At 34.5% G+C, this 27,607-nt stretch overlaps 2 protein-coding genes across 5 annotated transcripts in view; one reads left to right on the forward strand and one right to left on the reverse strand.

Moving 5' to 3' along the window:
• LRRN3 (leucine rich repeat neuronal 3) overlaps positions 1-11,696 on the forward strand; it is a 35,982-nt gene extending 24,286 nt beyond the window's left edge. For both annotated transcript variants that reach the window (XM_074827516.1, XM_074827515.1), the window contains one exon: positions 8,531-11,696. In XM_074827516.1, the coding sequence (XP_074683617.1) occupies positions 8,878-11,004 (2,127 nt within the window). In that variant the 5' untranslated portion in view covers positions 8,531-8,877 and the 3' untranslated portion in view covers positions 11,005-11,696. The remainder of the gene's footprint in view (positions 1-8,530) is intronic.
• IMMP2L (inner mitochondrial membrane peptidase subunit 2) overlaps positions 1-27,607 on the reverse strand; it is a 487,361-nt gene that overhangs the window by 264,841 nt on the left and 194,913 nt on the right. The window contains exon 4 of one of the 3 annotated variants that reach the window (XM_074827519.1): positions 6,291-6,430. The exons of the other annotated variants lie outside the window; for them this stretch is intronic. Coding sequence (XP_074683620.1) covers positions 6,382-6,430 — 49 coding nt within the window. The 3' untranslated portion in view covers positions 6,291-6,381. Of the gene's footprint in view, positions 1-6,290; positions 6,431-27,607 lie in introns of those variants that run through there. 3 annotated transcript variants of the gene reach the window in all.

Below are 27,607 nucleotides of genomic sequence, written 5' to 3' on the forward strand. Positions count from 1 at the left end.
TCTTTTATATCTTTAGATTATTATAGTTGATAATCCATGCAGTGCACACCAGAAATGATAAATTATTTTTAATTATTACAAGGGCATTTACCTTGATGTGACCATTTCACAAAACAAGTCATAAATATACCAAAAATTAAACAGGTGAATTCACTAAACATTAGGAGTCTGCCATTAAAGGCTGACAGTTTAAATTAGTATAGGTCTTTCAAGACTAAATCTTTGTTATTGAAAAAATATAGAATATAAATGGTAACTCCTAAAATTATCATGTTTATTATTATGCTAATTTTATTACAGTTTATCATTCCCATGATAAATCAAAAAAAGATAAATTAAATTCCCAAGGAAAATATGATGTTCTAAGTACAGCCACTATCTTTCTCTGTCTTTATTACAACTACCCAAAGACACTTATGTCTATGTTTTAGGCATGTTTAATATTTACAGTTTAAGAGTCACAAAGAAAAAAAATGAATCACAAAATGCAGATTTTGCCAATAGCTCTGATAGATTTTGGCTAGGCTTTTTTACTAGTCAAACTACCCCAGAATCAGTATGGTAGCTTTCTAGAAAATCAAGCCAGAACTGGTCTCACTCATCTTTAGTTCTGGCCATCTGCTTGAAGCATCTGGTAACTGGGTACATGCACCCACATCCAGAACGTGACTGCTCTCTTGCCAACTATGTGCCTAGGTAAGTGCCAATATATACTTCTCCAATACTAACATGACAACTGTCAAAAAGAAGTTGAACATGTACGAATAAATCTAAATTAAACTAACGCATTATTTTCCCAAGTTACAGCAATAATTTTTTTGACATAATTGCTTGATAATGGTGATGATGTATGTCACTTACACAGTGAAACCTTTCAAAGGCTAAGAACTGTAACAAGAATACCAAAGATCCAAGTGCTTTGAAAAGTTATTTTTAACATATAATCCTCGTTCTTTTCTCTAATAACTAGAAAATACATATGTGCAGTCATTATTTAAGAAAAAATCCATACAAGTAATACTAGCAATGAGTTAAATTTCTAGATAAAATCATCAGAATTATACATTCAATATCTGATTTAAGAAGATGAAATAAAATAAGAAATCCATTCAGATTCTTTTCAAAGTTTCTTTTACAATTAATCCAAGTAGTCTAACTGCCACACATTAAAAATATTGCAAGATGATTTGGAATGCCATATTAGAAATTAGAACATAAATTAGAACATAAATGACAGAACACAAATGGTAAAGAAATGTGTGACTTCCATTGAAATTCGTCCTCTTGTAATGTAAATATAGTTTTCTAACATTCTGCTCACTCAAAAAAAATAGCTAAAAATTATTTTGAACACTTCATATTAGGAGAAGTAAAAACGTAAGGTAACTGTAATTACTGAAATTATTAACTCCTTTCCCAAGTATCATCAAACAAGCTTTTCATCTTCTTTTGCTATGACATTTCTGAAGAAGTCAGATGTGTTCAATGGCTAGGGAGTGTGTGATTAAAAGTTAAAAGCACATGAGAGAGAGAGATCTACAGACAGAAAATATAAAATCAAAGCCTGGAAAAGTAATCCAGGCTCATGATAGTAAACTACTAGACTATGGTTAGAGGAAAAGAATAAACCCGAGGATGGATATTCAGAGACTGTCATAGTGACTTCTTTTTTTTCTTGCCCTGTCTGAATCATCAGTTGTCCTCTTCTTGTATTTAAATTTTAAGCTCCATGGAGTAAAGCTCACAGTTTTGTTTTGCAGCAAGTTAGCACACAAGACGGCATGGTCCTTATCCACCCCTATGGCTCCAATGCACAATGCTGCTGCTGCCACTAAATTAATAATAGTAATAAAATTATATACTATTTCTATTAAGTGCTGTGATTAAGATTGACAATCACCTCACTTCACATGCAGGTGGTCCCACAGTTATCTGTCATTCCATGCTCAGTCATGGTAATCCAGTTTAACATAGGTTAGGAAACAAGTGCTGTATCTTTTCCATCCTTCCATTTTTAAAAGAAGGTCTTACCAAGTTAAGTCCATTGAAAAGTTATTCTAAAATAGCATATGTAATAAATTATCACATACCATATGTAAATATTCCTTTGGCTTCCATTTTACTTTTTTGTTTTCATCACTTCTATTTTAAACACTGTATTTTCAAAGCTTTATGATATATTATACTGCAGTGTTTTCTAAAATACTGTAATGTAATTTTTGATTGATACAAGAAATAGAACTACAGTAAGTTCTTAATGAATTGTACATGGTGATAATTCCTTTGATATCTGTTAATTTGCATTAAGATCTGTAAACAAGAGCACAAGGATAGTAGAGCAGACTCAATTAGTGAAAGAGAAAGGGTAATCTCATGTAAATCTAGCTGATCATAATATTTTTCTGAATCTATCATTACTTGTAGATTAAAGTAACCTCAAAGCACATGATGTCAATGTATATAAAGAACTTCTAATGATGTATAAAACCTTGTCATCCTTATCTTGTAATGGCCTAAGGTGTGAGAATTTGTCCTGTTTTACAGTCATAATTAAACATTTTAAGCTTGTGGCTTTCCCTCAGGCAAATTTATTCCAAGTAAGGAAAAAAATTAAAAGGAGGTGTAACAAGTTCACAAAATAAATATAAACACATATGCTGAAATAATTATTCAGACACTGCAAATTGCTTCCAGGGTTAAATACAAGTACCTTTTGCCATTTCCTTTACATCTTGTGCTTAATGTTATTCAGCCTGAAGTTCTAAAAATCAATCATTAGAAAAAAAGTAAAGTAGATTTCCAAAACTAGTCAATGTCCCAACAGGAAGATCTAGTCAAGTTTTTCAAACATGTCCAGATATTTCAGATACTCACTTTTGAGGTTTTCAACCTCAGACTCTAAAAATACAGCTGTCATCTGATACTGTCAGCTGCCCAAGTTAACACCTCAGAACTGAGATTGTCAAACATGCTAATTTCCAGAAATCCTCATTCATGTTTTAATGTGAGACTATATGTTAGTGATATGTAAGAATATAACACATTAAGAGCATATTACAGTGAACTGTTACTTTGCATTTGTAAAGAGAAACAGGATTCTTCATTAAATTCTTTGCTCCAGAGAGTGGAATGAAAGCAAGACTACATAAGCTAGAAGAAATTCTTTTCAGTTTTTACAAAGCCTATATGATTTCCAGCAACTGTATCAGACCAGCTTGTAAAGCTTACTTCTAGAAATATTTTATTTCAAGACTGATTCTGTTGTGAAAATCTATTGTATTATCTTTTTGTGCTTTAACCTAAACTTGTTCTCCTGCCTCAGTCATAAACTTTCAGTACATATTTCAACAAAAACATCCCGCTTACATTTTTATAGAGGGAAAATAAATGAGATTTTTGTGCCAATTCTTGAAATATGTCAAATAAATAAGTTGTTACATCTTGTTATCAATCATGCCGTGATAAAAAATTCCCAAAGGAAACAATTTTTTTTTATTTTGATCATAGAACAAACAAGGAAAAATTGCCTTATAAAACTAGCAGAAAGATACTAAATGTTCAAACTTAAGTCTGTATATTTCCATAATACTTAAAAAAAAAAACCCTAAGTGCTGTTACTACAATCAAGTGAGGTATGAAATGTCTCATGCCCAATTTTTGGTTAGTGACATTTCCAGATTTCTGTCCACAGAACTGCTCAAAGTGGTTATAATGACAAGAATTGAGAAGTGGCTCTTTCAGTTGATGTGTTTGAAAGGTAGCTTTGTATGAACAGCTGTGTTTTCAAAATGCTTGCCACCACTAAATTGGTCCTTGTGAAGTGAACTGTTCGCCTTATTGCCAGCAGGGCACATTGCAGTGTAGCTGCTGCATTTTTCGTTTTTATCACTGTCTCTCTAACTGCTGAAGTGGAAAAGAAAGATTGCCAAAACCTGACGTGTTTCTTTTCCTTTCTGCCCACTCTGACTTGGTTCTTAGCTGTCTGTTGCTCCAGTGATGAGAAACGTTGCTCAGTTTATTCATTCACTGAATGTCTTTTCCAGCTCAAATAATGGTGATACCCTCTTGTAAACCAAGGCTCCAGCTGTCAGTAGCAGTAAATGAAACAAACCTAATTAAGATATACCAATCATTGTCTACACAAGAGATAATTAGGCTGCAAAAAGCCACACACATCAGGGTGCATTTTTCTAAAAGCAAGAGATAATACCCTAAAAGCAAGAGGCACACCATATTTAGTAAGACAGTAGGTATACATTGCAACAGGGATTGCCTTCCAGAAGAAATTAAATAATCTGTCCACAAAAATTCAGTTTTAGGACAGAAGTTCTAGTACAGAAAAACAATAATAAAAATAGTGAATATCATTACTAATAAGCAATACTAACTTTTTAGATGCAGACTCTATTTAGACACTGTAATTGCAGGCATTAGGAAGCAGACCATACCATTTTATCTGGATGAGGAAATACATGTACAATCAGAGTGCACACAAAGATTTATAAAGGCAGCTGGGTAAAGAACTACATCAAAGACTCCAAAACTACGATGCATAGCTCCTGCTGCTGCTTGTGTGAAAACGCTTATCCCACAGCTCATCTTACTGGTGATAATTCGCTGCTGAGCCTCTCTCTACAAGCTCTTCTATTGTGCACCATAGTAGGTACAAGTTTTAAGAATCACTTGAGAGGTCACCAAAATCCACTAACAAATGCGCTATACTAAAAATAGTATTTTTGCACAACAGATAATGCTGACATAATTACATTTTTTGGAATAACTTTTTTTAAGAAAATATCTACTTTTGTACAGAAATCTCTGTGTATGTAAATCTCGATACTTTAAATGCTACTCAAAGCAAAAGGAAAAATAACCTTCAGGTTCTTTTAGTCCTTCTTATTAGTACCTTTAAAACTGGACATCTGAAATGCAAAACTTCACATAAAAAGCCAGATGGTACAAAGCACTTCACTTTAAAGCACTGGAACTCATAAACAAAAACTCTGAAAATCACTTTTAGTAAGAGTATTTAAATTTTATCTTTATTTAGTGTTATCAGTACATATTTACTATTATCAGTACATTAATGAAGAAAGGGAATCAATGCATTCCCAAAGTTCAAATTATCACAAAGTTAAATGCTCATTTTCCAATAAAAACATTTATCTTTTTGATGCTACATTCTTTGAGGAAATTTAACTTCAATTACGGGTTATACTGTTGAGTGCAAGATATTAATTTCCATGAGGTTTCTTTTATTACAGTAAACTGCAGCTCACTTCTCAGCTCAGAATTGTTTGTACACATCTCACGGTTCGAAATTAATTACATGTACACAGACACACTCATTTAATCAATACAACCAGTTGGCATAGGCAAAGTCATACTGCACAACTTGATTCTGGATTTTGGTATCTTCAAGTGGGACCAGAAAACTTAAGATCAGCAATCCATGTTTTCTTACCTTTTTTGTCAACAATGTATATCAGAATGACACAATAATACTATTATAAACAAAAAGACCACCAAAAATGTTTTGCCACTCAAATGATTCTATACCATTTTTGCTGTGCATTTCACTACTTCACTTTTTTGTGTACTATGTCATATGATGTGCACTACAGTCATATGACTTAGTTTTAGGTAGTCCTGAAAGAAGCAGGGAGTTGGACTCAATGTTCCTTATGGGTCCCTTTCAACTTGAGATATTCTATTTTATGATTGGATGATTGTATGATTCTATGATCTCATAAGCCACCATGGATGTCCATACTACTCCAGAAACATTCTTTGAATGACAGCTAATAACAAATAATTTTCATGCAAAACAATAATACATAGATATGCCACTATTTAAATGAAAAATCTTTCTGAACTGAAACAACGCATTTTGGAACGATATTTTACACAAGGCAGAAGCACTTTAACTGGAAAAATAAGGAAGGTTTATGCTAGACAACCATATGAACTTGAGCAGGTGGCTTATTAGCTGAAGCATTCACCAGAAAGAGAAAAGACATCAGATTAAATCTGATTATTTAATTCCAGAAGAATTTCAACCTGTATCTCTCACCTTTTTTGCTGCCTTTTGCAGAAAGCCCACTCTAATATATATGACATGAAAATGTCCACTGGTGCCCTTGTTTTTGGCTTGAGAATCCCATAGAGGCTTAAGTATAAACTCAGGAGCAGTATAAACTCAAATCCAGGGGTATGTTAGCTCTATGTACACAAAAATGTAGTAGTTTACATGCTCAACTGGTACAGCCTCTCAGGTATCCGGGACACAAATGAAAAGTTCACCTTGGTCCACACCCTTTCTTTCACGGTGGCCAATAGCAAATGTCCAGGGAGGAGCAGAAAACCAGGTCAGCTATGTAGTTATGCTTCCCCAGAATACTTTCCCAGTGCCTCTACTGAGCAGAAGTCCCTGAGCATCACAGTGGAATCAAAATGCTGAGATTAGATATCTGCACTAGCAGTCTGTTGAATCTAAATTAATTTACTATTCAGGTAAGATTTCCAATGACCTTTCAATTATTAGAAGCATACATTCTGTATTTGTCACGCTTACAGATATATTTTTAGTATACAATCCAAATAAAATCCCATAAGTCAATGGGACATGTACTTTAGAAACTGAATCAAGAACATGACTCAAAAAATCCCTCCCATGGCCATCCTCTTTTCTCCCTATGTAGTAAATTACAACTGTGCATTTAGCATAGAAGGATTTCTACTGAGTTCCTTAGTAAATGGGACAGTACTCCGTATAGGTGCATCACCTTGTCTCCTGGTGACAAAATTAAGAGCAAGTTATAGATATTAACCATCCAATGTAAACCTTTATTTTTCTGCAAGTCTCAAGTTCACCCCATTTCCCAGAACAAAGAAACAGATTACATTTCTACTATTTCATTCAGTATATCTTTGCATTTCAGTATAAACTGGGCCATTTGCATGAAAGCATATTATTAATCCTCAAAACAGCAGAATGTTTTCTGTATGTTTATCTCACACATTGTCTGTTCACTTTATTAATACACTTACTGTTAAAATAAAATATTAAATGTCCTTAAATGTACATAACACAAACAACAGCCTCAAAGACTTGCCAAATGTACTCCAAATTGGCCCAATGCTCATGTCACCCAACATGGTCCAACACCTTTCCTCTGAGCTGATATGGAATGACTATGTGGTCAAAATGCCCAATCCTCCTGGGCCTGGAAAGAAAACCTAAAATCCAGATTTTGAGACTTGACTTTTGCAATTCTGTCTATCTATACTAGCAACTCCTCAAAAGTTATTTATCAATGTCAGTGAAGCATTGATCTCATCTTACAGTTTGTAAATAATGTCACTGTGAATTTTAACACTAGAGGCAAGGGGAGAAAGGGCATAAATGTGTATCTTATGACAGTCTTCTGAGACAAAGTCCGGTTAAAGTTAGTGTGAAGTCTATATTCTGAAGTAAATGAAGCAGTTAATGTGTACTACGTCATGTATGAAAAGACAGAAGCTTTTGAATTATATGGCTTGGAACACAATGTACACTCAAAGTAGGATTTTTTTTTTCTCCGTAAAACCCAAGTACATACCAAAAATCTGGAGAGGACACATTTGATGCTTCAAGATGCTAAGGTTTCAGTCTTTACTATAATTTGGAACATGAAAACAATCTGCAACTTCATAGCAAATTCCAGATTCTTGCAGAACTACAGACCAAAGAAACAATTGCTAGTGTAGAATTTTTTCCTTCTTATCACTCTAAAGACACTTTTCTGTTATTACTATTCCTTGTAATTGAAGTTATTGAAGCCAAAATAAGTATGCCAGTAATTAGCCTGAATTTGCCAAGATGACAAGCTATTTATTCTGAGGTACATGTTTCTTTCTAATTATTGCTTTAAAGAAAAAAAACAAGTTTTCTTCCTAAACAGCAGCTACAAAAAGAATTAGAAAATAATAAAACCTGCAGATCATCCATTTTGTATATTTCTGCATAAGTATCTCACAGGCTTGCCTAAGAATGTCATCATTAGGAATGTGTATTAATCCAACCATTCCATTTTTCTTTGATTACACATAAATTATGTTCTTTATATTTAAAAACTTCATGTTCAAAAGGTAAATATTCATGCTCTGTAGGATTTTGCTCAGTGTTTACATTTTCAAAGCCAACAAAACTCAGTCTGCTTCTAGTAATAACTGAAAGAAAAAAGAAAATATTTTAAAGGAGCATAAAATATGTAGAAAAATCTCACTGATATATTTTGCATTATACTTTGTGGATCTTCATCTTTTTGTAGAGCAATGCTCCACTGGATGTATGACAAGCTACAAGTCTAAAGATATATTACTATATTAACTTCATTTATGCTGTCTGGATACCACTACAATACTCTAGGCACCACAGTCATTTTCTTTTCTTACTTGTAATAATTAACATTAGAGAGCAAAAGATGGCTAAATTAATTTATAACTTTATAGTTTCTTATACTAATTATTTCCTCTTCTTATATTTTAGGTCATCCTGTCGTTCCTGCAAACACTAATCATGGGATTTGAAGTTAATACTACAAAATAAATGAATTGCTTAATCTCTTATGACCATCTATACATACTTCATCTTCACAAAGCTTATCAATTTTATGTCATCAAGGACAGAGTGACCTTCATTTCCACAAAATGCCTCTTACTACTGGACAAGTCGGTTACAAATTTATCACTTATCCTCAGGAAGAAAGTCCTTCACGATCATCATTTGACAAATGCAAGTGTATGTTTTATCAATTGACCAGGTCATACTGAATTCCAAAACCGTAACTGTGGAATACTAAAGGGTCTGTTACTTTTCTGAACATTTGAGCTAAGATGAAGGACATGCAACTCAAAATTAATTTTCTACTTGGCCTAGTTACCACTGCACTACTACAAGCTGTAGGAAAAAAAGCAGACTGCCCAGAGTCATGTATATGTGAGATCAGACCATGGTTCACCCCCAGGTCTGTGTATATGGAGGCTCCAACAGTGGACTGTAATGATTTAGGCCTTTTTAATTTTCCAGCCAGACTGCCTGCTGACACACAAGTTCTACTTTTACAGACTAATAATATTGCAAAAATTGAACATTCAGTAGACCTCCCAGTGAATTTAACTGGTCTAGATTTATCTCAGAACAATTTATCCTCAGTGACCAGTATTAATCTTAGAAAGATACCACAGTTGCTTTCAGTGTACCTTGAAGAAAACAAACTTACTGAACTCCCTGAAGAATGTCTCTCTGGACTCCAGAATTTACAAGAGCTTTATATTAATCATAATCTGCTTTCTGTGATTGCACCGGGAGCTTTCAGAGGCCTCAATAATCTTCTCAGACTTCATCTCAATTCAAATGGTCTGCAAATGATCAACAGGAAGTGGTTTGAAGCTACTCCTAATCTTGAAATTCTCATGATTGGAGAAAACCCAATAATCAGAATCGAAGATATGAACTTTAAGCCTCTCACCAACCTGCGCAGCCTAGTTTTAGCAGGCATAAATCTCACTGAAATACCAGATAATGCTTTGGTTGGCCTTGACAATTTAGAAAGCATCTCCTTTTATGACAACAGATTTGTTAGAGTACCCCACATTGCTCTTCAAAAGGCTACAAATCTTAAATTTTTGGATCTAAATAAGAATCCCATTAACAGAATACGACGAGGAGATTTTAGCAATATGCTGCACCTAAAAGAGTTAGGAATTAATAACATGCCTGAACTGATTTCTATAGATAGTCTTGCTGTTGATAATTTGCCAGATTTAAGAAAAATAGAAGCTACCAATAACCCCAGATTATCATACATTCATCCGAATGCATTCTACAGACTTCCTAAACTGGAATCGCTCATGCTCAACAGCAACGCGCTGAGTGCTCTGTACCGCAGTACGATAGAATCCTTGCCTAACCTCAAAGAAGTTAGTATACACAGCAATCCTATTAGATGTGATTGTGTCATCCGCTGGATTAACATGAACAAAACAAACATTCGCTTCATGGAGCCAGAGTCCCTATTTTGTGTAGACCCTCCTGAATTCCAAGGCCAGAATGTGCGACAGATACACTTCCGGGAAATGATGGAAATCTGTCTGCCCCTGATAGCTCCTGAAAGTTTTCCATCTACTCTGGATTTAAAAACTGGCAGCCATATTTCCTTACATTGCAGAGCAACAGCAGAACCAGAACCTGAAATCTACTGGATAACACCATCAGGACACAAACTTTTGCCTAATACTATTTCTAATAAATACTACATTCATTCCGAAGGAACGTTAGACATAAGTGATGTAACACAAAAAGAAAGTGGCTTATACACATGTATAGCAACAAACTTAGTTGGGGCTGACCTAAAGTCAGTCATGATTAAAGTGGATGGCTCTTTCCCTCAGGACAGTAATGGATCTTTGAATATTAAAATAAAAGATATAAAATCTAATTCTGTTTTGGTTTCATGGAAAGCAAGTTCTAAAATTCTGAAGTCCAGTGTTAGATGGACAGCCTTTCTGAAAGCTGAAAACTCTCAGGCTGCACAGAGTGCTCGAATACCATCTGATATAAAGGTATATAATCTCACACATCTAAATCCATCAACTGAATACAAAATTTGTATAGATATTCCCACTATGTATTCACAGAATAAGAAACAATGTGTCAACGTAACCACAAAAGGACTGGACTTGGCAGTGAAAGGCTATGAAAAGAACAACATAATAGGATTCCTTGCCTGCCTTGGTGCTCTTTTGGGAATCATCTTTGTGATATATCTCTACAGCTGCATCTCACAAGAGATGAACTATGACGTTGGACACAGCTATCTAAAGAATTACCTGAAGAAACAATCCTTTTCACTCAATGAGCTTTATCCTCCTCTGATCAGTCTTTGGGACATGGGCAAAGAAAAAAGCACAGCAATGGAAGTAAAAGCAACTGTAATAGGTGTACCAACCAATATGTCATAAATATGTCAGTATATCACTTAATTTCTGAAATAAAAAGCACATGACTGCATTTGTGCTGAATAAAAAGGCAACAAGTAAAAGTATTTCTTTTAGGAACTAGACACCTGGACTTTGCTGCTGCCGATAGATGGGAATATGTACTGACTCAGAATAAGAGAAGAATTTTAACTAACTGGCTTCTAAGGGTATTCTACCAACCAAATACAATTAACTTCATTTTCTAGAACTTTCATGGGACTTTTAAGTCTGGAATACAGTGCAAATAGCCAAGAACATTTTCTGTAATTTTTTTTTAATTATTATATAAAAGTAGTGGAACTGAGCAATACCTCCTCCTGTGCTGTATTACACACACTAGCCACGAGTTTTTGCAGTGAACAGATATACTAGGGTTGACACATGGTGTAATGAAATGGACAAATTCTGTAGAGTAGCCACAGTGAGTATGTGAATTTTTTTTATGAGGAAAATACATTTTTGATTAAAATCAAAATAGTTTTTGGCTTGTTTGTTTCTAAAAAATCATTCTGGGAGCTCTTGTCTGACAATAAACAAACTCGTTCTAATGTCTAATAAAATATCTCCTTACATATTCTCCTGTGAAAATGCCAATCTGAGCACATAAGATATTTTTGCTGGTTTTAGGCTGTATAACTGCAAGAAACCACACAATAAATATTTTTATAAACTACTTAACTATAATAATAACCATATTTTACATGTTGCTTATTGTGGGAGGAAGAAGAGAGAAGGAGGGTGGGAAAGAGACATAAGACTGATAGGGAAATACATTGTTAGCTACTGATAACAGCAAGTTTTGAGCTGCTTCAGTATTTTCCCAGAAGCCTGAAAACTAAATGCAATGTTTAGACTCCAATAATGTAGATCCAATGTTTTGTCTTCAATAAAAAGGGTAATTCAGTTAATAGTAATGTCTAAACTTTCAGCTGGCCATAAAGGGAACTCAGATAGCTTGAACGGTTTAAATGATATTAAAGTTTTCTTTCTGGACCTGCACACTTCTGTTCAACAATAACAACTGGTTAGTTTACAAACCTTCTCAGCTTTCACAATGTAACAAGCAATAAATGACTGACAGAAACACTATTGTAGAAAAGAAATGAAACAAAATGAAAAGAACAATGAATACCTGATTGAAGCTAAAGTTCTCACATGAGTAGGGCTGGGCCCATGAGCAGTAAATGTGCACAGTAAGCTGCTGATCAGAATGTTGATCAGTTAGAAACTAAACCCCATTTTGTTATGATGGAAAAAGTGACTCCTAAGCCCGGTAGAGAAAAGACATCTGACCATTAAGATACCTAATGAAAAGACGTTGTACCTCCTGACAAAGAAAGCAACAGAAAAATGTTTATGTTATTTTGGTTCATATATATGAAACCAAATAGGAAGAATGAAGAAAAAAGAGATTATCACTGAATATTGTGCTTAAGGAAGTAAATATTCACAGAATGCATAGGTAGCTTGAATTACAAAGTAAGAATAGGAGTAACAAACACTTATTGTAAGCCTTTAGTAGACTTTAACATTTTTTAAATTTTATAATAATACACATTTTATCTTTCTAGACATGGCTGAAGAACAAATTTCTCTGGAACAAATGACAGAATTTTTGCAGGTAGAAAAAGAATTACTTCTTGTATTTAGACATTAACAGAAGAGTTACTTGTATTTACACATTAACTTTTACACATCTTCTTTTTTTTGCCTAGTACTAATGAATAACTTGCTTTCATGTTAAAGATGTCCTTTTTTTCTAGTTAAATCCCACGATTTTTAAATTACATAATTTTCAAAGTTGTTAAAGGCAGAAGGAAGAACCTGATACTAATTTTAAACTACCAAAACTTAGGATATTCATAAAGTCGATATGTTTAGCTGAGGAGGGAAGTTTACAAACCTGATGAATCGCTATCACACATAAAGGTACGTTGAAATTGAGCAGAGGAATGCTGAGATGGTGTGACCGGCTTCAGCACCGCGGACAGCTCCCGGGGTGGAGCTGTTCCTGGAGCGGTGGTAGCTCAAACGGGGCCCATCACCAAGCAGAGACTACTTGTCAGCAAGCACTTGTAGGTATATCTTGTATGTTTACCTTTGAAATGAAGCTACACCTCGAACTTACAACTCTTAGAGCTTAGAAATGAGAATCCATTTTTTTTCAGGCAAAACCATTTCCGCATGAAGTTATAAAACAGCATGCAAATACAAGTCTAATGGAGAACACTGATAGGAGGATTTTTTTCCCCTCTCAGAATAAGCACAGGCTTTATTTAGTTTTTTTAAATATCTCACTAAAAGTTTTTGTTAACAGATAAAATGCATTTTTCTGTAGAAGAATTCTCACACTAAACTTTTGAGAGCTGAAATGTAACTAGATATAGCTCACAAATATTTGAATTGTTCTATACTTTATACTGATATCAAATGAAAATATACCCTACATGTTAAGAAGAAATGGATTATCCTGTTGTTAATTGTTAAGATGTGAATTATTTCCTTTATATTCCAAAAAAAGAGAAATATAATTGCATTTTCTTAAAGTAGCTTTGCAATCCTCCTCTCACATGAACTTGAATAAGCCATTTTACAACTTTATACCTTCGTTTCTCTGAAAGTATCTCTGAAAGAATACGCTAAGCTTTTGTTTTCAGCATAACAAGATGTTTCTTCTGTAACCACAATTGAGTAATATTCTTTATTCTTGCAAATATGCCTTCTCTGCTACCACTCAAAAGTGAAACTTTAAGAAATACTAGGAAAATGTCCATAAGAACAAGGTCAACAATGTCTCTACAATAGGCTATGAGATCACAGAATTTTTATTGTTTTAGAGAATAAAACATTTCTGATTTGATAGGGGTGCTTAACTGATGTGGTATAAAGAAGGAATACAACTGCAATAATAAGATCAGGGATATCCCTTCAAAGAGTTCTCACTCTTACCAAAGGATCTGTGGAAAGAAATGTTTGCAGTTTTAGTAAAAAGACTTACTTACTAGCATATTCAAGTTAGTATCAACATCCATTTATTCTTATATGTCAACAGCATCACAATTCTTCAGTATTCTACTGAGGTTTTAAATACCTTGAAATTGAAATTGTACATGTTTCTAACAGAAACATTAGTGATATTTTTGATCAAATTCTATTTACTGTAAGAACATGATAAAGGCAAAAAGCATGTTGGAGGTGAGGCCTTATTTAAACCCACTTAAATCAGGTTTCAATGTGTATATTATTAATGAATGGGTTGATCCTTTTATTATATACACATTTGTGAGTGTGTGAAGTACTTCTGTTCTATTTGCAACATTACCTTGCCTGAAGACCTTTATTTCATTATGTCTGTATTGCATTATTTTATCTACTATACAAGAGCAGTATCTTGTAAAACTCATGGCAATGTGTTCAATGGTAGTACTGCAAACCCCCTACTATCCATATAAACATAACATCTTTAATACCTACACAGAAATATCTCCATGATATTAGTCTAATAAATCTCTAAAAAGTTTCATTATTTCTCCATGACCAAAGACATTCTTCATGTTAAAATCCCCAAAGAAGCTACAGGTGAGCAGTAGGATTCTTGTGTAGCTGTGTGTAAAAATGGATAGCTGTTCCTTCCACAAATATACTACTCCATAAACCTGAGAGTCCTTAGGAAGTAATAAATCCACCTTTTAGCTTTAATAGCTTAGTCTACATTTATTTAGCTTACATGACTTCACAGACATATGCCAAAAAAAAGTCTAACAACAATTATTTCACCAAAGTAGAATCTATTGAAAAAGTATAGGAAGAACTTCCTAATAGTGCTATAGTATACTTTTTAATAATTTCTTCATTTACAGGAAGGTTGTTTTTTCTACACAAGGCATAGGGCTAAATTTTTTCTGTCTTTATTAATTTGGATGTTTACTCTCTTTCATGGAAGTAGGAACTGACAACGAGCTATATTTAATTTCCTCAGACAGAGAAAAGCATTGTTATACACCTGTGTTTCCATTTTTTAAATAGATTTCTCTCAGGAATCCAATGCATTAAAAGCAGTACTTACTGATTATTCAAACCAGAAAATAGTAGCTCAGAAATAGATTAGCTTGGCATTTGACAGCAAACCTCATTCTGAAACATGCTACTAATGAAAGAGAGAAGCAAATGTGAGTGTTTGAAATGCCTGGCTAGGCAATACTCAAAACATAAGACTGAAAAGATTTTTTTAATTAATTTTTTTAATTCAGTTACCTTAGTTCTTTCTATCAGCAACTAGACTGAAAAGTACTACTCATAAAAAAATTTACTTCTTGGTAAAAAAATTACAAAAATTAATTCCAATATTCCATCAGCTAACACAGCCAAATGCTAACTTACATATGTACATTTAAGTTTCTGGTTTAGCTACAATTATGTGAAATCGTAACTCCAAATAGTAGCTAAAAAACTTAGAGAAAAGGTCCAAATGTCAATTCCCCAAAGGGAAAATGCTAAGCTACAACAGAAAAAGAGAAGGATTATCAAAACAAGAGAAAGATTATCTAAACATTCAGTAAACATAACACAGGAAACTGAGAACAAAAACTAACCTAGATGTCAAGGTTTATAAAGATTAAAAAAAAAAAACAACCAAACTTCATTTATCTATATGACAACTCTAGAAGTTGGATACCAAACAAGAGAATTGCAATTACTCATTTATATGGATAAATTCAATTTGATTTATTACTGAAACTTGGCAAGATTTGGAATGATGATTGGAATATTAAAATACATGACCATAACCCATCTAGTGAGAACTGTGCTTGGAAACTGATTCACTTCAGGTTCAATAAAAATTCTGAAGGAGTGGAGTCCTGTTCAATGTTTGTATTATAGGGCAGTGTGAAAAATAACATAATGTATCAGATTAATTCTGTCCATGATTAGCTGCACTTCAGTATTCTGAGACAAAATGTACAAGCATCAATGTAAATAGCATAAGCATAGAGTAGAACCAGTAATGAATAATGAAAACTGACCCTATGGTACATGACTGACTATGGTTATGTTATTTTTCTGCTTACATTAAGTAGTGTTTCATTTCTACAGCCAGGGTTTTCAAAAAGAGATATAAGGTTAAGCCAACTGGACAACATGTTTAAAAGACTTGTTATTTTGAACACTCGAGAAAAGCTTTAAACAGAGGGAGTGTACATCTACCTACTTGACTACAGTGTTCTCAGAGAGATATAAAGCTGCAGTTATACTGAAGTGCCTTCCCATTTTCAATTTTAAAAAATGAATTAAACTGATCTTCAAAGAAGCCAACTGTAAAAGAAAGACTGCAAATGATCATAAATCTGGACTATTTTTTTCAAATAATGGACAAATCACTTCTGCCTTTGGCTGCCTAAGAAATTATGATCAATTGTCAGAGCTACCAGACACAAATGAAACAAAAACTATGACTGCTTAATTTCTATTTCTAGGAATTACAACTACAAAATTTAATTTTTACATTTAATTAATGCCAAGAAAAGAATATAAATATCTTTTTTCATAAAAAAGGAAAGTATGTTCACCTACAAAAAGTCTATACACTTTACAGTTATCCTATTTATTATTTGACTAACCACTTAAATAACCTGCAAACTGTGATTATTAATGACAAACAAATCTATAACAAGACACATATATCCAGCTTTATTTTGAAAACTTTTGGTTGCACCCCTCCTGACTTTCAGTTGTTGCTCCAAAGGACACATGTCCTCCTATCTCTCCATAGGTCGTCAACCCTGTATCCCAGGGCTTATGTTTAGGAACATAACTATGAAAGAATAATCACATACAGAAATTAATTCCATTATATTCCAAAGAAAATTAGCTACTTTATGGGAACTGATATTGATTTAAAATGTTATTTTACAGTTAATGAAGCTCATTGCTATTTAGAAAAAAAAGGGGCAGGGGGAGAAGGTTCCAGTGTTCTTGGAACATTAAAATGGTTTTATATGATTTCTTCAGACATTTAGGAAGAAAACTTTGCATTTTCATTTTCCAAATTATTGTGACAGAAGCAATACAAATATTTACACAACATGAATTAATAAAAATCCTGAAACAAAATGCTGATAAGCCATGTTGACATTCTTGTAGAACAGTTGATATTCATTGAACCAACAATTTCAGATTTTTAAAAGTTCCATTGGAAAATGTTTAATTCTTCCTCAAGCTCACCCCACAAAGACATTCAAGTATAATGCTCATCCCACAAAGACATTCAAGACTATAAATCAACAGTCTTCAAAGCAACTGAATCTTTTATTAAGTCATAATATGTATACTACTTTGTCTGTAGTTTCAGACAAAGCTGAAAACTACAAATGGAAGTCCTCTGGCAGCTAAAAAAAATGCTTTTTACAAATCTCTCTCTCACTTGTTCTTTTTTTTTTTTCTTTTTTTTAATCTCTCAGCTTCAATTATTTTTAAACTTTTTTTCCCAAAGTCCTTTTCTTTGCCTTGATGCAAATGTTCTGTTCTTCTCCCTTCCATGATCCCTGGGGATCCTTTGCTTATTTCCTACTATTGTTGCCAGATTTTCACATCATTTCCAGCACTGCCAGTAAGGACAGATGTTGTCTGACTTAATAAAAAAATTATCAAGCAAACATCATATTTGGAGGCAAAATATTTGAATAGCAAAAAAAAAAATATTTAAGAAAGACTTGGAATTCTTAAAGAAAACTCTGGTGTAAAACTTATCAGCTAATGAGATGAAGTATCTTTCAAGGAAATAAAGCATAAAAATTTAATGACATTCAGATGACAATAATAACAATAATATGGAAGTAAGATCAAGCTGAAAGGGCAAGCAATTTGGGCAGATGGCCTATTCCTAATCCTAAAATAGCTGATGTTCTTTTTAACATTACAGTTTAGAAGGGTGGAAAACAACTCCATCTGCCTTACTCTTACGTAGATATTGCTTGTTATTAATGTTGATGACAATTTCACACTGTGCTCCAAATAGCCATAATGCTTTTGGGAATCACAAAGACACATGCTGTATGTATTCAGGTGTGGAGAGCAATTTAGAATAAATGGGGAAAAGAACAAGATATTAAACATCATAATAATTGTATCTTCTTGATCCAAGACCATTTACATCCATATTTCTACAAAATATACCCTTCTCATACGGAAATTTGGGATTTCCCCCACAAGTTGAATACACTGATTCTCTCCTACCCTTTCAAAGTATACAGTCTCATAACACCTCATTCACAAACCAGTATTTCCTTTAATAGAAATTCTCTACTAAAATAGAGAAAGGAAAGTAAGGAAAGTATATGGAAAAATACTTCCATACCGAAATAACTTCTTAGAAGAATGTAACAGTCATGGTAAATAATCCTATTATTCCTTCTAAGAATTATCCATTCAAGAGACTACCAAAATCTACAGATTATTGAGTTCCAAGCACTACTCTGATTACAGGACTGTTCTCATTGTGTGTCCTGGCTAGGGCTCAAGTGGAAAACAGAAGTGTTGAGGACAGCTGTACATACAGGAGATAGTTGTCCATAGCTCAGTGCTAAATTAAGGATCAAGGTAGGCTATAGCTCCTGTCCTAGATATTGCTTTCTGCTTCAAAATCTCCACACAAGACAACTACTTTCCCAATCATCGTCATGAAATATACAGGTTGATTCCTTCTGACAGTCCAATCCATCTTTACTCTTTATCTCCATATGTCATGCAGATTTACACTCTTTCCTAGGACCAGTGCAAGGATAGGATCCTTCCATGACATTTGGCATAATATATCACCCCGAGACCGCCTGTCAGTACTTGCACAGTGTGGATTTGATCAGACAACATTGTTGCTAGCCAGGTAGACAGACAGCTCTCAGGTTCAAACAGATAAGAAAGCAAACATGAAGGGTCCCATGTTAATAACAAGGTATTTATAGGTGATCCCTTCACTTCAGACTATTGCTGCAGATGAAAAAGCAAATAAGAATTGGACTCCTATGGAACCATGCAATTACTTCACTCTCCAGCATTTACAATGACCTGAGAGCTAGGTGCCAGAACAAGGGCCAATAGGGCAATAAGACTGTCTTCTATCAATAGAAGACAGAAGACAAGGCAGAAAGCAAGATGCAAAAATAAACCTATTTATGTTCTTTTTTAAGGACTAAACTCTCTAAACATGGTTTCTAGTGACATCACAACAGTGAATTACCTTGTTCATCTTTTTAAGCCTAGCAATTACACCATCTGGATCACTAGACCTTGAAGGATAGATAAATGGGAAGATTATCTCTGCAAGACAAAAAAAGGAGTGAGGTGTGCCCAAAGCAAGGTGTGCAACAGCATAGGCAACACAAAACTGAGTAGAAAATGAATGCTGCTTTTCAAGCAAACGCAATAATTAGGAAACACGAAAACAAATTTCAAAACTCTCCTGACAATTAGCTGTGCTTCAGAACCTCAATAGAGAAGAAGGAACACGTTCCTTTTAAAAGTAGAATAAACATGGGCTTTGCACTGGTCAAAGACAGACAAACCTCAAAGACAAATATCTAATACTAATTTTGAAAAAGCAGTGATGATAGTCTTCATCTATACAGATGTAGATTCTATAAAGAAAGCATTTTAGCATTCATACACTACACTTTACAGGTCAAAAGGTTTACAGTTTTGTCATTTAGCATGTGAGCACAAGTCACATTCCTTGAGATGGCTGTTGGGAACAACATTGGAGAGCAGAATCTTGTCAGAAGTTCTTAATTTTTTGTATGAAATTGTACTCTTTGCTGTTAACATTTATACTGTCTTTTTGTTTCTGTCTAGCATGAATTTCAGCTAAACCTAAAAACATACAGCTGAATACTTTATAGCACCATAGAAACTGGGTTACTCTCTGTAGACTATTAAAGACAGCTGAAAGACTTTGACATAATGGTGGAATGATTTTATAGAACACAGAACCATATGATGAAAATCATCTATTCTTGTATTTTCTAACATTTAAATGGCAGATAAAACTTTTAGATTAAGTGCAAAGTGCCTAATAACTACACAAAATAAAACCCAACCAGTTAAATTTAGTCTCACTATAGTAAAGAAACTACCATCATTAAACTACAGGTAATCAGCTATGCCTTTCTTTACATATCAGGTAATAAAAGGATTACATTAAATCAAACTGTTACTATCAATTATAGTCTCTGATTGATTTAATCTTACTTTAACATTTACTATTACTTAGGTAGCTATTTTGTCTAGTTAGTCAGACTATTGTGTAAACAGCAATACAATGATAGCTTCTGAGAAAAATTAAGTTATATAAATCCATTTTATATTGCTTTGACTCGACACACTTGACATACATACATTTGCTTCCAACTACTGATACTAGACTCTGAGCTGTTCAGGTGTTTTGGATATTACGAAGCATGCCCTTGGATGATCAAAAGCCCAACCCCGTGAACCTATCTATCTGACTGATGGCCCTCAAAAATTTGCATATGCATAGCTCTACTAAAGACAGTATAAAAACAATGTACGTCATTCATTTAGTTGAACACATTACATATATTTTTAATTAAGACAAAATGGGAAAAGAACAATATTATTTATTTAAAATGCTTAGAATAGAATACTTTGTGTAGAACATCTGTTTCAGGATTAAATAATTCAATATCCATCAAAGAAATATTGGATAGTCTAGAATTTTCAGTACCAGCAAAGGAATGTTCTGTATGTTCAGATATTATCTAATTACAAACAAAAGTAATATGCCATACAATATATTCTAAATTACTTTATTCTAAGATACCACAAATAATACAGGTTTCCCTCAGATTCTTACTCCTCCTGACCTAAAAAGTTTGCAAAAGCCTGCTTCTGCTATTCATCTCTAGCTATCAATTATCTTCCTACAGGATTTCTTAGGCTTCAGCTTGTCTTCCTCCTCCTTTTGTCTCCTTCATTTGAAGATTTCTTTTTCTTCAATTATCTTACATGTGAAAGTTCCTTGTCTTTGTATGTCATGCAACATCATTCTCCCACTATCAGCATCTCTTCTTTTCTCATTCTGGCACCAAACTCTACTTTTCTCTTCCCAAAATTAATATTCCATCACACTGGATGTGTATAAAATAATCTAAATTCTTCTTGCTAGAACCCTTACATTAAATATGCCAAACTGTATGCATAATGAGATTACTTTCCCATGAATAGGGGTTTACTTTAATCAGAGTGGGGAAACTATCTCATAAATATGCAGAAAATATAGAGAAAGTCTAAGGAAGGAAAAAAAATATTTGAAACAAAAAATGGTTGATTACAAAACCTTATCTTATGTTGCTAACAAATGAAGTGCAGACCATGTAAGTATTACAAATAAATATTTTTTTGCATATGCAAAAAAATCAGAAACTGCAAATACTCAATGGTAGATAAATCAATGGTAAAAAAAAAAATGTAACATAGGATGATAGGAATATTTTAGAACAAAACAGAAAAGAAGAGAGCTGGAAAAATGTGGCAAAAAGGACAAAATTGCTAAAAGATCAAGTTTGTAACAACATCAAATCAATAAATATGAGAAAAAATAAGTTGAATAAACAAAGAGGTGCTACAAGTAGTTTTAATGATGGCGAAGGAGAAAAGTAGGGTAGAGGAAAGATACAGGAAAGATTGTTGAAAAGGAACTAATTAAGAGACCGGGACTAACAGTCAATCCTGGTAACACAAGAATTAAAGGTAGCAAGAGATGAGTCAGTAGCTGGAAGCAAATTTTGAACACGAGGGAGTGACAGTATTATCAAAAACTGAGAAAAATTAATGATAAAGACATGAAGGAACAGCCAGGGGGAAAAAGTGAGCTTGAAGATACCATGAAATATACATATCTAGAAATTTCAAATGAAAACAAGACTTAACAAGAATGAGGTAGAAGGACAAGGTTGACCTTACAAGTATTCTGAAGTCAACAGGAAACAATCATGCTTAGGAGACAAATTATTATTTCCGTATCTTATGAGTCATAATTCACCAAATGTCAAGGAAAATGTTACAATACAAATTGTAAAACAAGTAGTACAAAAATATTTATTAGAAGGTGAAAAGAAGTAAATGCTTAAGGAATGAAGAAGAGCATGCTTGGAAATTCTGGCTAAAATGAGGAAGGCAGATGCAACAAGTAGTGTCATTTGGGAGGTTTCATCCAGAAGACAACTGAAAGCTGATAACACTGTGTTATTAAACAAAATACTTTCATAAAGAAATCTCAGAGGGAAGGAGACATTACTGCCTCTAATTAAAGACAGAGCTCAAAGTCCAGGAGCTGCTTAACAGTATCAATTATAATGCCACTAATAACCAATTAAGGTTTGTGATTTTTCTAAACACTACCAGAGACACAGAAATTTTTACTGATGCTTTTAGAAGCCTCAAAATTATTTAAAAATAATTAGTTCTAAAGGATTAACTAAAAAAATCCATTTTATGGCAATAACAAAAGACACTGGAATGTATTCAAGTTTGTTCTAAATCATATCCAAAGCAAGTGTATTCCACTAAAAAAGAAGCCAATCATTGTCACACAGAATAAAAGCTTGAAGAAAAAGGAAGAGCAGGAGTAGAGGGGAGAACAAAGAAAACAAAACCAATAAAATTAAGAAGAGGAAAGATGGAAGTCAAGAATTATTCAATTCTATATTAAGTTATACAAGTTAATATATTTAAGTTACATATGAAAATCCTTATTGATGCAAAAGAGGCAGACAGAATACAGTAACAGAAACTTTTTTTTAAAAAGGATTTTTTAAAACCCATTTAAAAACTGTTAGTAAACTAGCTGAAAACTCAGTGAAAACTTGGAAGTAAGAGAGACTGAATATGTCAACTAGGTGTCTGTATGTAAAAACAGAGCTTTTCTGCTGTGTCTCTGGGGATATATTTACACTTAAAGATACTATGCAGCACTTGAAGGCTTTTACTGGCTTGGGTACAAGTGCATTTGAACATTATTACTCTCACAGAAAGGCACATTAATTTAATATCACTCCCACCAGTCCTGATTATCTTGGAAGGACCCCACATTCATATACCTAGATTGTACACACAAAGGTGCTAAAACACACAGTACTAGTCATGGTAGTTTGGACAACACCACTCCACACTCAAAGAGTAGGGTTAATAATCTGTCCTGTTTAGAGACCAGTCACAAGTGGTGTTCCCTGGGGGTCTATTCTGGGATTTAAGCTGCTTAGCATCTTTATCAGTGACCTGGGGGAGGAGAAAAATCCTTACCAATTTGACAACAGTAATTTGGAGGATGCAGTCAATATATTTGAGGATAGGACTGCCACTTAGAGGGTTCTAGAAGGCTGGAGACTTAGGCCAACATGGGTTTGTTCAGCCTGTAAAAAAGGATTGGGAGGAGTAAGTAGCAGCCTTCCAGTATCTAAGAGGTGGCTACTAAGAAGACAAAGTCACGCACGTTACTGAGGTGTACACCTTGGGAACAAGTTGTATAGAGATGCTATGAAATTTCCATTCTTGGAGGTTTTCAAGACCAAACTGGACAAAATCATAAGCAACATGATCTGATTCATAGTTGACGCTGTTTTGAGCAGGAGGTTGAACTAGATGACTTATCTTCCAACCTGAATAACTCTGCAGAGGAACTATATCCCCAGAGACTATACATGCAGTGTAACCTGCTCAGAGAAGCAGAAATATTTTAGATGAAATTACTCCAAAGTTTTGATCAGGAATATCCTTTTATTCCTTTTTAAATTATTCAAAGAGTTCTTCTATAGCAGAGATGCTATAGTCTGGGTAGGTTGTTAGGACTCTTACATTTCTAAATTTTAGAACTATATTCATAATGCAGACAGCTATTTCCATACTTTTTCAATATGTGGCCTTACTTTATTTCAAATATACTTAGTCTACTTTTTGGCCTAAATTCTTAGGAATTTCTTACATGCCTTTTCCCATATTCTGCCATTTTCATTTTGATGCTTCTTCTACATATCTAAATGGCATGATTTTGCAAAAATGTAGAGCAACAGACTGTGAAACTGAATATAAGAATGTTTCCCTCTTTTTTTCCAATGGAGATGTAACTAGCTATAACTAGCATCCTTTATTCTGGAATATAAAAATTTTAGAATAAATCCATCACTGTGAAACAAAGATTCAAATTACCTTCCTCCTTCTGAAATAAGTATGAAACTGATGATCCAGAAAATCTTTCCTCTTGTACATTGTAGGAATACAATGACAGTTATATTCAAATCACAGGTTTGACTAGCTTAGTACCCTGTCTGATAATGTTCAACAGAAGATGCCTAGTGAACAGCATAGGACCAGGGTGACTTTCCACGACACTTTCCCATAACACACCCTACCATCTCCCTGAATTTCCAGACCTCAGGGACTTCCTCATCCAGAGGAACTTTCATGTACCTTCATATTTAACAGCCTTTCATGGACTCTTCTCTCATGAATTCATCTGACCAGTTTTTAAATCTATGTAAGTGTTTAGCATTCAAAGCATCCTCCTGATGTGTCAATGAGTTCTAACGATGTGTTAACAACAACCTAAGGACATATGTGATTTTTTTTGCAGCCAGATGCATTTACAGAGGCTTATTTTTTAGTAAACGCAGAGGGGTCAACACATTTTTTCCTTTTAACTAGAGTCAACTTTCTCAAATATTTCATAAAGTTTATCTTAGAATTCTAATGTAGCAAATACCCTAATAGGTATAGGTGAAGGAACCCTAATAAAATAACCTGTGAAAACAAAGTGCACTAGATCAACACTCTTGAGACCATTCCAGAATTACTAGACTGGTCTAAAACCCACCAAGGTGACTCAATGAAAGAAACTGCTCCCCAAACACTTTAAAAGCTAAAGGTGATTATTACCTAAAGAGGTGTTAAGATTTATTCTGGGACAGAGAGGAAGAAGAATGTGGGGACTGTGTAAAATTTATTATGGGATGTTTTAAGCTGAAGGAAGAAAGGCAAGAGGAAAGAATCAAGGTGGATTTGGTAGGACTTGGTGGCTGAAAAACTAGACATAAACCAGCAATGTGCGCTCGCACCCCAGAAAGCCAACTGTATCCTGGGCTGCATCAAATGAAATGTGGCCAGCAGGTCAAGGGAGGTGATTCGACCACTCTACTCTGTTCTGGTGACACCCTGCCTGGAGTACGGTGTCCAGCTCTGGGGCTCCCAGCACAAGGACATGGACCTGCTTGAGTGGGTCCAGAGGAGGGTCGTGAAAATTATCAGAGGGATGGAAAACCTCTCCTATGAAGAAAGGCTGAGAGAGTTGGAGTGGTTTAGCCTGGAGAAGAGAATGCTCCAGGGAGACCTTATTTTCAGCCTTTCAATATATAAAAGGGGGATTATAAGAAAGATGGAGATAAATTTTTTACCAGGGCCTGTAGTGAAAGGACAAGGGGTAATGGTTTTAAACTGAAAGAATGTAGATTTAGATTAGATATAAGGAAGAATTTTTTTACAATGAGGGTGATGAGACATTGGAACAGGTTGCCCAGATAAGTTTTGGATTCCCCATCACTGGAATTGTTCAAGATCAGGTTGGACGGGGCTTTGGGCAACTTAATCTAGTGAAAGATGTACCTGCCCATGGCTGGGGGGTTAGACTAGGTGATCTTTAAAGGTCCTTTCTGACCCAAACCATCTTATGATTCTAAGGAAAACATAAGGGGAAAAGGGGCCACTCACATGTAAGCCAGTGGCCAGTCAGTACATTTGTCTGGCCAAGTGTTGTACCTGATCATCACAGTCTGTCTTATCTCATTAAATTCTAGTTTAACTATTTTCTGTGTAAGTATGCTTTCCAGTCTGTGTGTTATGTACATGATCTGCTGGAGAACATCATGCTGAACTGGAACCTCTGTGGATGAGATTTCTCAGTGCCAGTCACTCAAGAGGGACTGTAGGTCTGGGGGGAGCATAGCTCTGTGTGCCAGTAACTGTAGGAAACTGGGGCCTGAGGCACAGTTCTCGGTGGAACTACTGAATGTCTAAAACCCATGTGTTGTGGATGTGTTTGGATGTGAGCAATAGCAAACTTCAATCCTGATCAGTTGGATGGGGGGAACAAGATCAGGCTATCCATGCTGTTCATGTTGGTGCACTTATGCTGGTGCTGGTAAAGAAACTGGTTTTTGTCTGCATTGATCTGTGTGGCCAGTCAAATGTATGTACTGCATGGCATGTGCATCTGCCTATGCAGGATGCGTGCTTAGCCTCGCCACTGCTAGACCCCTGGGACACAGAACAACAGCAATCGCACATTTATCGCACCAGGACAGGAGGTCCCCCCTGGGTCTTACAATGCACCAAAGTTGGCTCTAGCAGACTACAAAAAGAACTTCCCTGCATCCTGAAGTTCGTAGGATCCAGTGTCTCTAACACAATTTCTAAGGCTACCCTATCAATTAAACTATTTATCATAAGTAATAATATCTAAGCTGATGACTGGTTTAATCTCACAGTCACTATATATGTAAATAAATGTGCTTTTTTAATTTAAATAATAGATTCTAGTTTAAAAATATTCCAACACAAGACTTTGCCAAACTATTTTCACATTTTCTTTCCCTTTTACAGCACAAAATAAACTCTCACTGCATCACCACCACGGGCAATAAGAATTGATCAGGGATAGGCTTATTGGTTCTGACGCTTACTGACAAACATTTTGACTAGTTTTCTCTAAGACTTCAAACACACTACACCACTGAAATAATTTGCTTTTTGTCCACAGGCAAAACAACTGCTTGTTACTAAAGCAAACAACATTTGCTTCTACCTGTGTGATCCTAATAACTAACCATTCAAACTGACAGCATCAACCAGGGTCAAAATCATATTGTGTCCTGAGGAACACATTTAACAGAGCCACACCTTAATTAGTTATGCTACCTCTGGTGAGAGAACATTCAAAAAAAAAGCAACTGCTTTCATTTTACCTTCTGATATTATTATGCTCTTTAATTTAAAAAAATAATTAATTACATCAATTTGAGTTTGGTATCCTTCTCTTACAAAAAGCCAGTTTAGTAATAGTTTGTTTGACTACTAGCTCTTACTTCTGTGTTACGGCTGATGCCTGCAATCTCGACATTCTCTCCTAAGCACTTGACAAATTTTAACCCAGTCACATACCAGCTAAGCTCTACCTTTATCCCCATCCCTGACACTGTCTTAGCTTCCTTCAGAAACTCAATGGAAAATACTAGATGCAGGAACTTAAGTTGTATTTAGAGCATTTGTATCTTAAAGTCTTGAGTCATGTAGGTCTCCATTAATCCTTGTTCCTCAAGCTAACAAGTCAATCATGCTACAGCAGCAATAATTCCTTTCTTTTGTCAAGTTGGTAATGATGGAAGAGCATGTAATATTTAACTCCACATTTGTTCAAAATTTTCTAATTTGTTACTAAAGTAACAAATAGGTAAGCGACAAGGAAATCTCCATTCTCTTTACAACTTCAGGTTCTTCCTGCTCCATGCTAGTCAGGCCAGCAAATGCA

Source organism: Strix aluco, chromosome 5 (genome assembly GCF_031877795.1).
Source record: "Strix aluco isolate bStrAlu1 chromosome 5, bStrAlu1.hap1, whole genome shotgun sequence".
Classification (NCBI taxonomy): domain Eukaryota; kingdom Metazoa; phylum Chordata; class Aves; order Strigiformes; family Strigidae; genus Strix; species Strix aluco.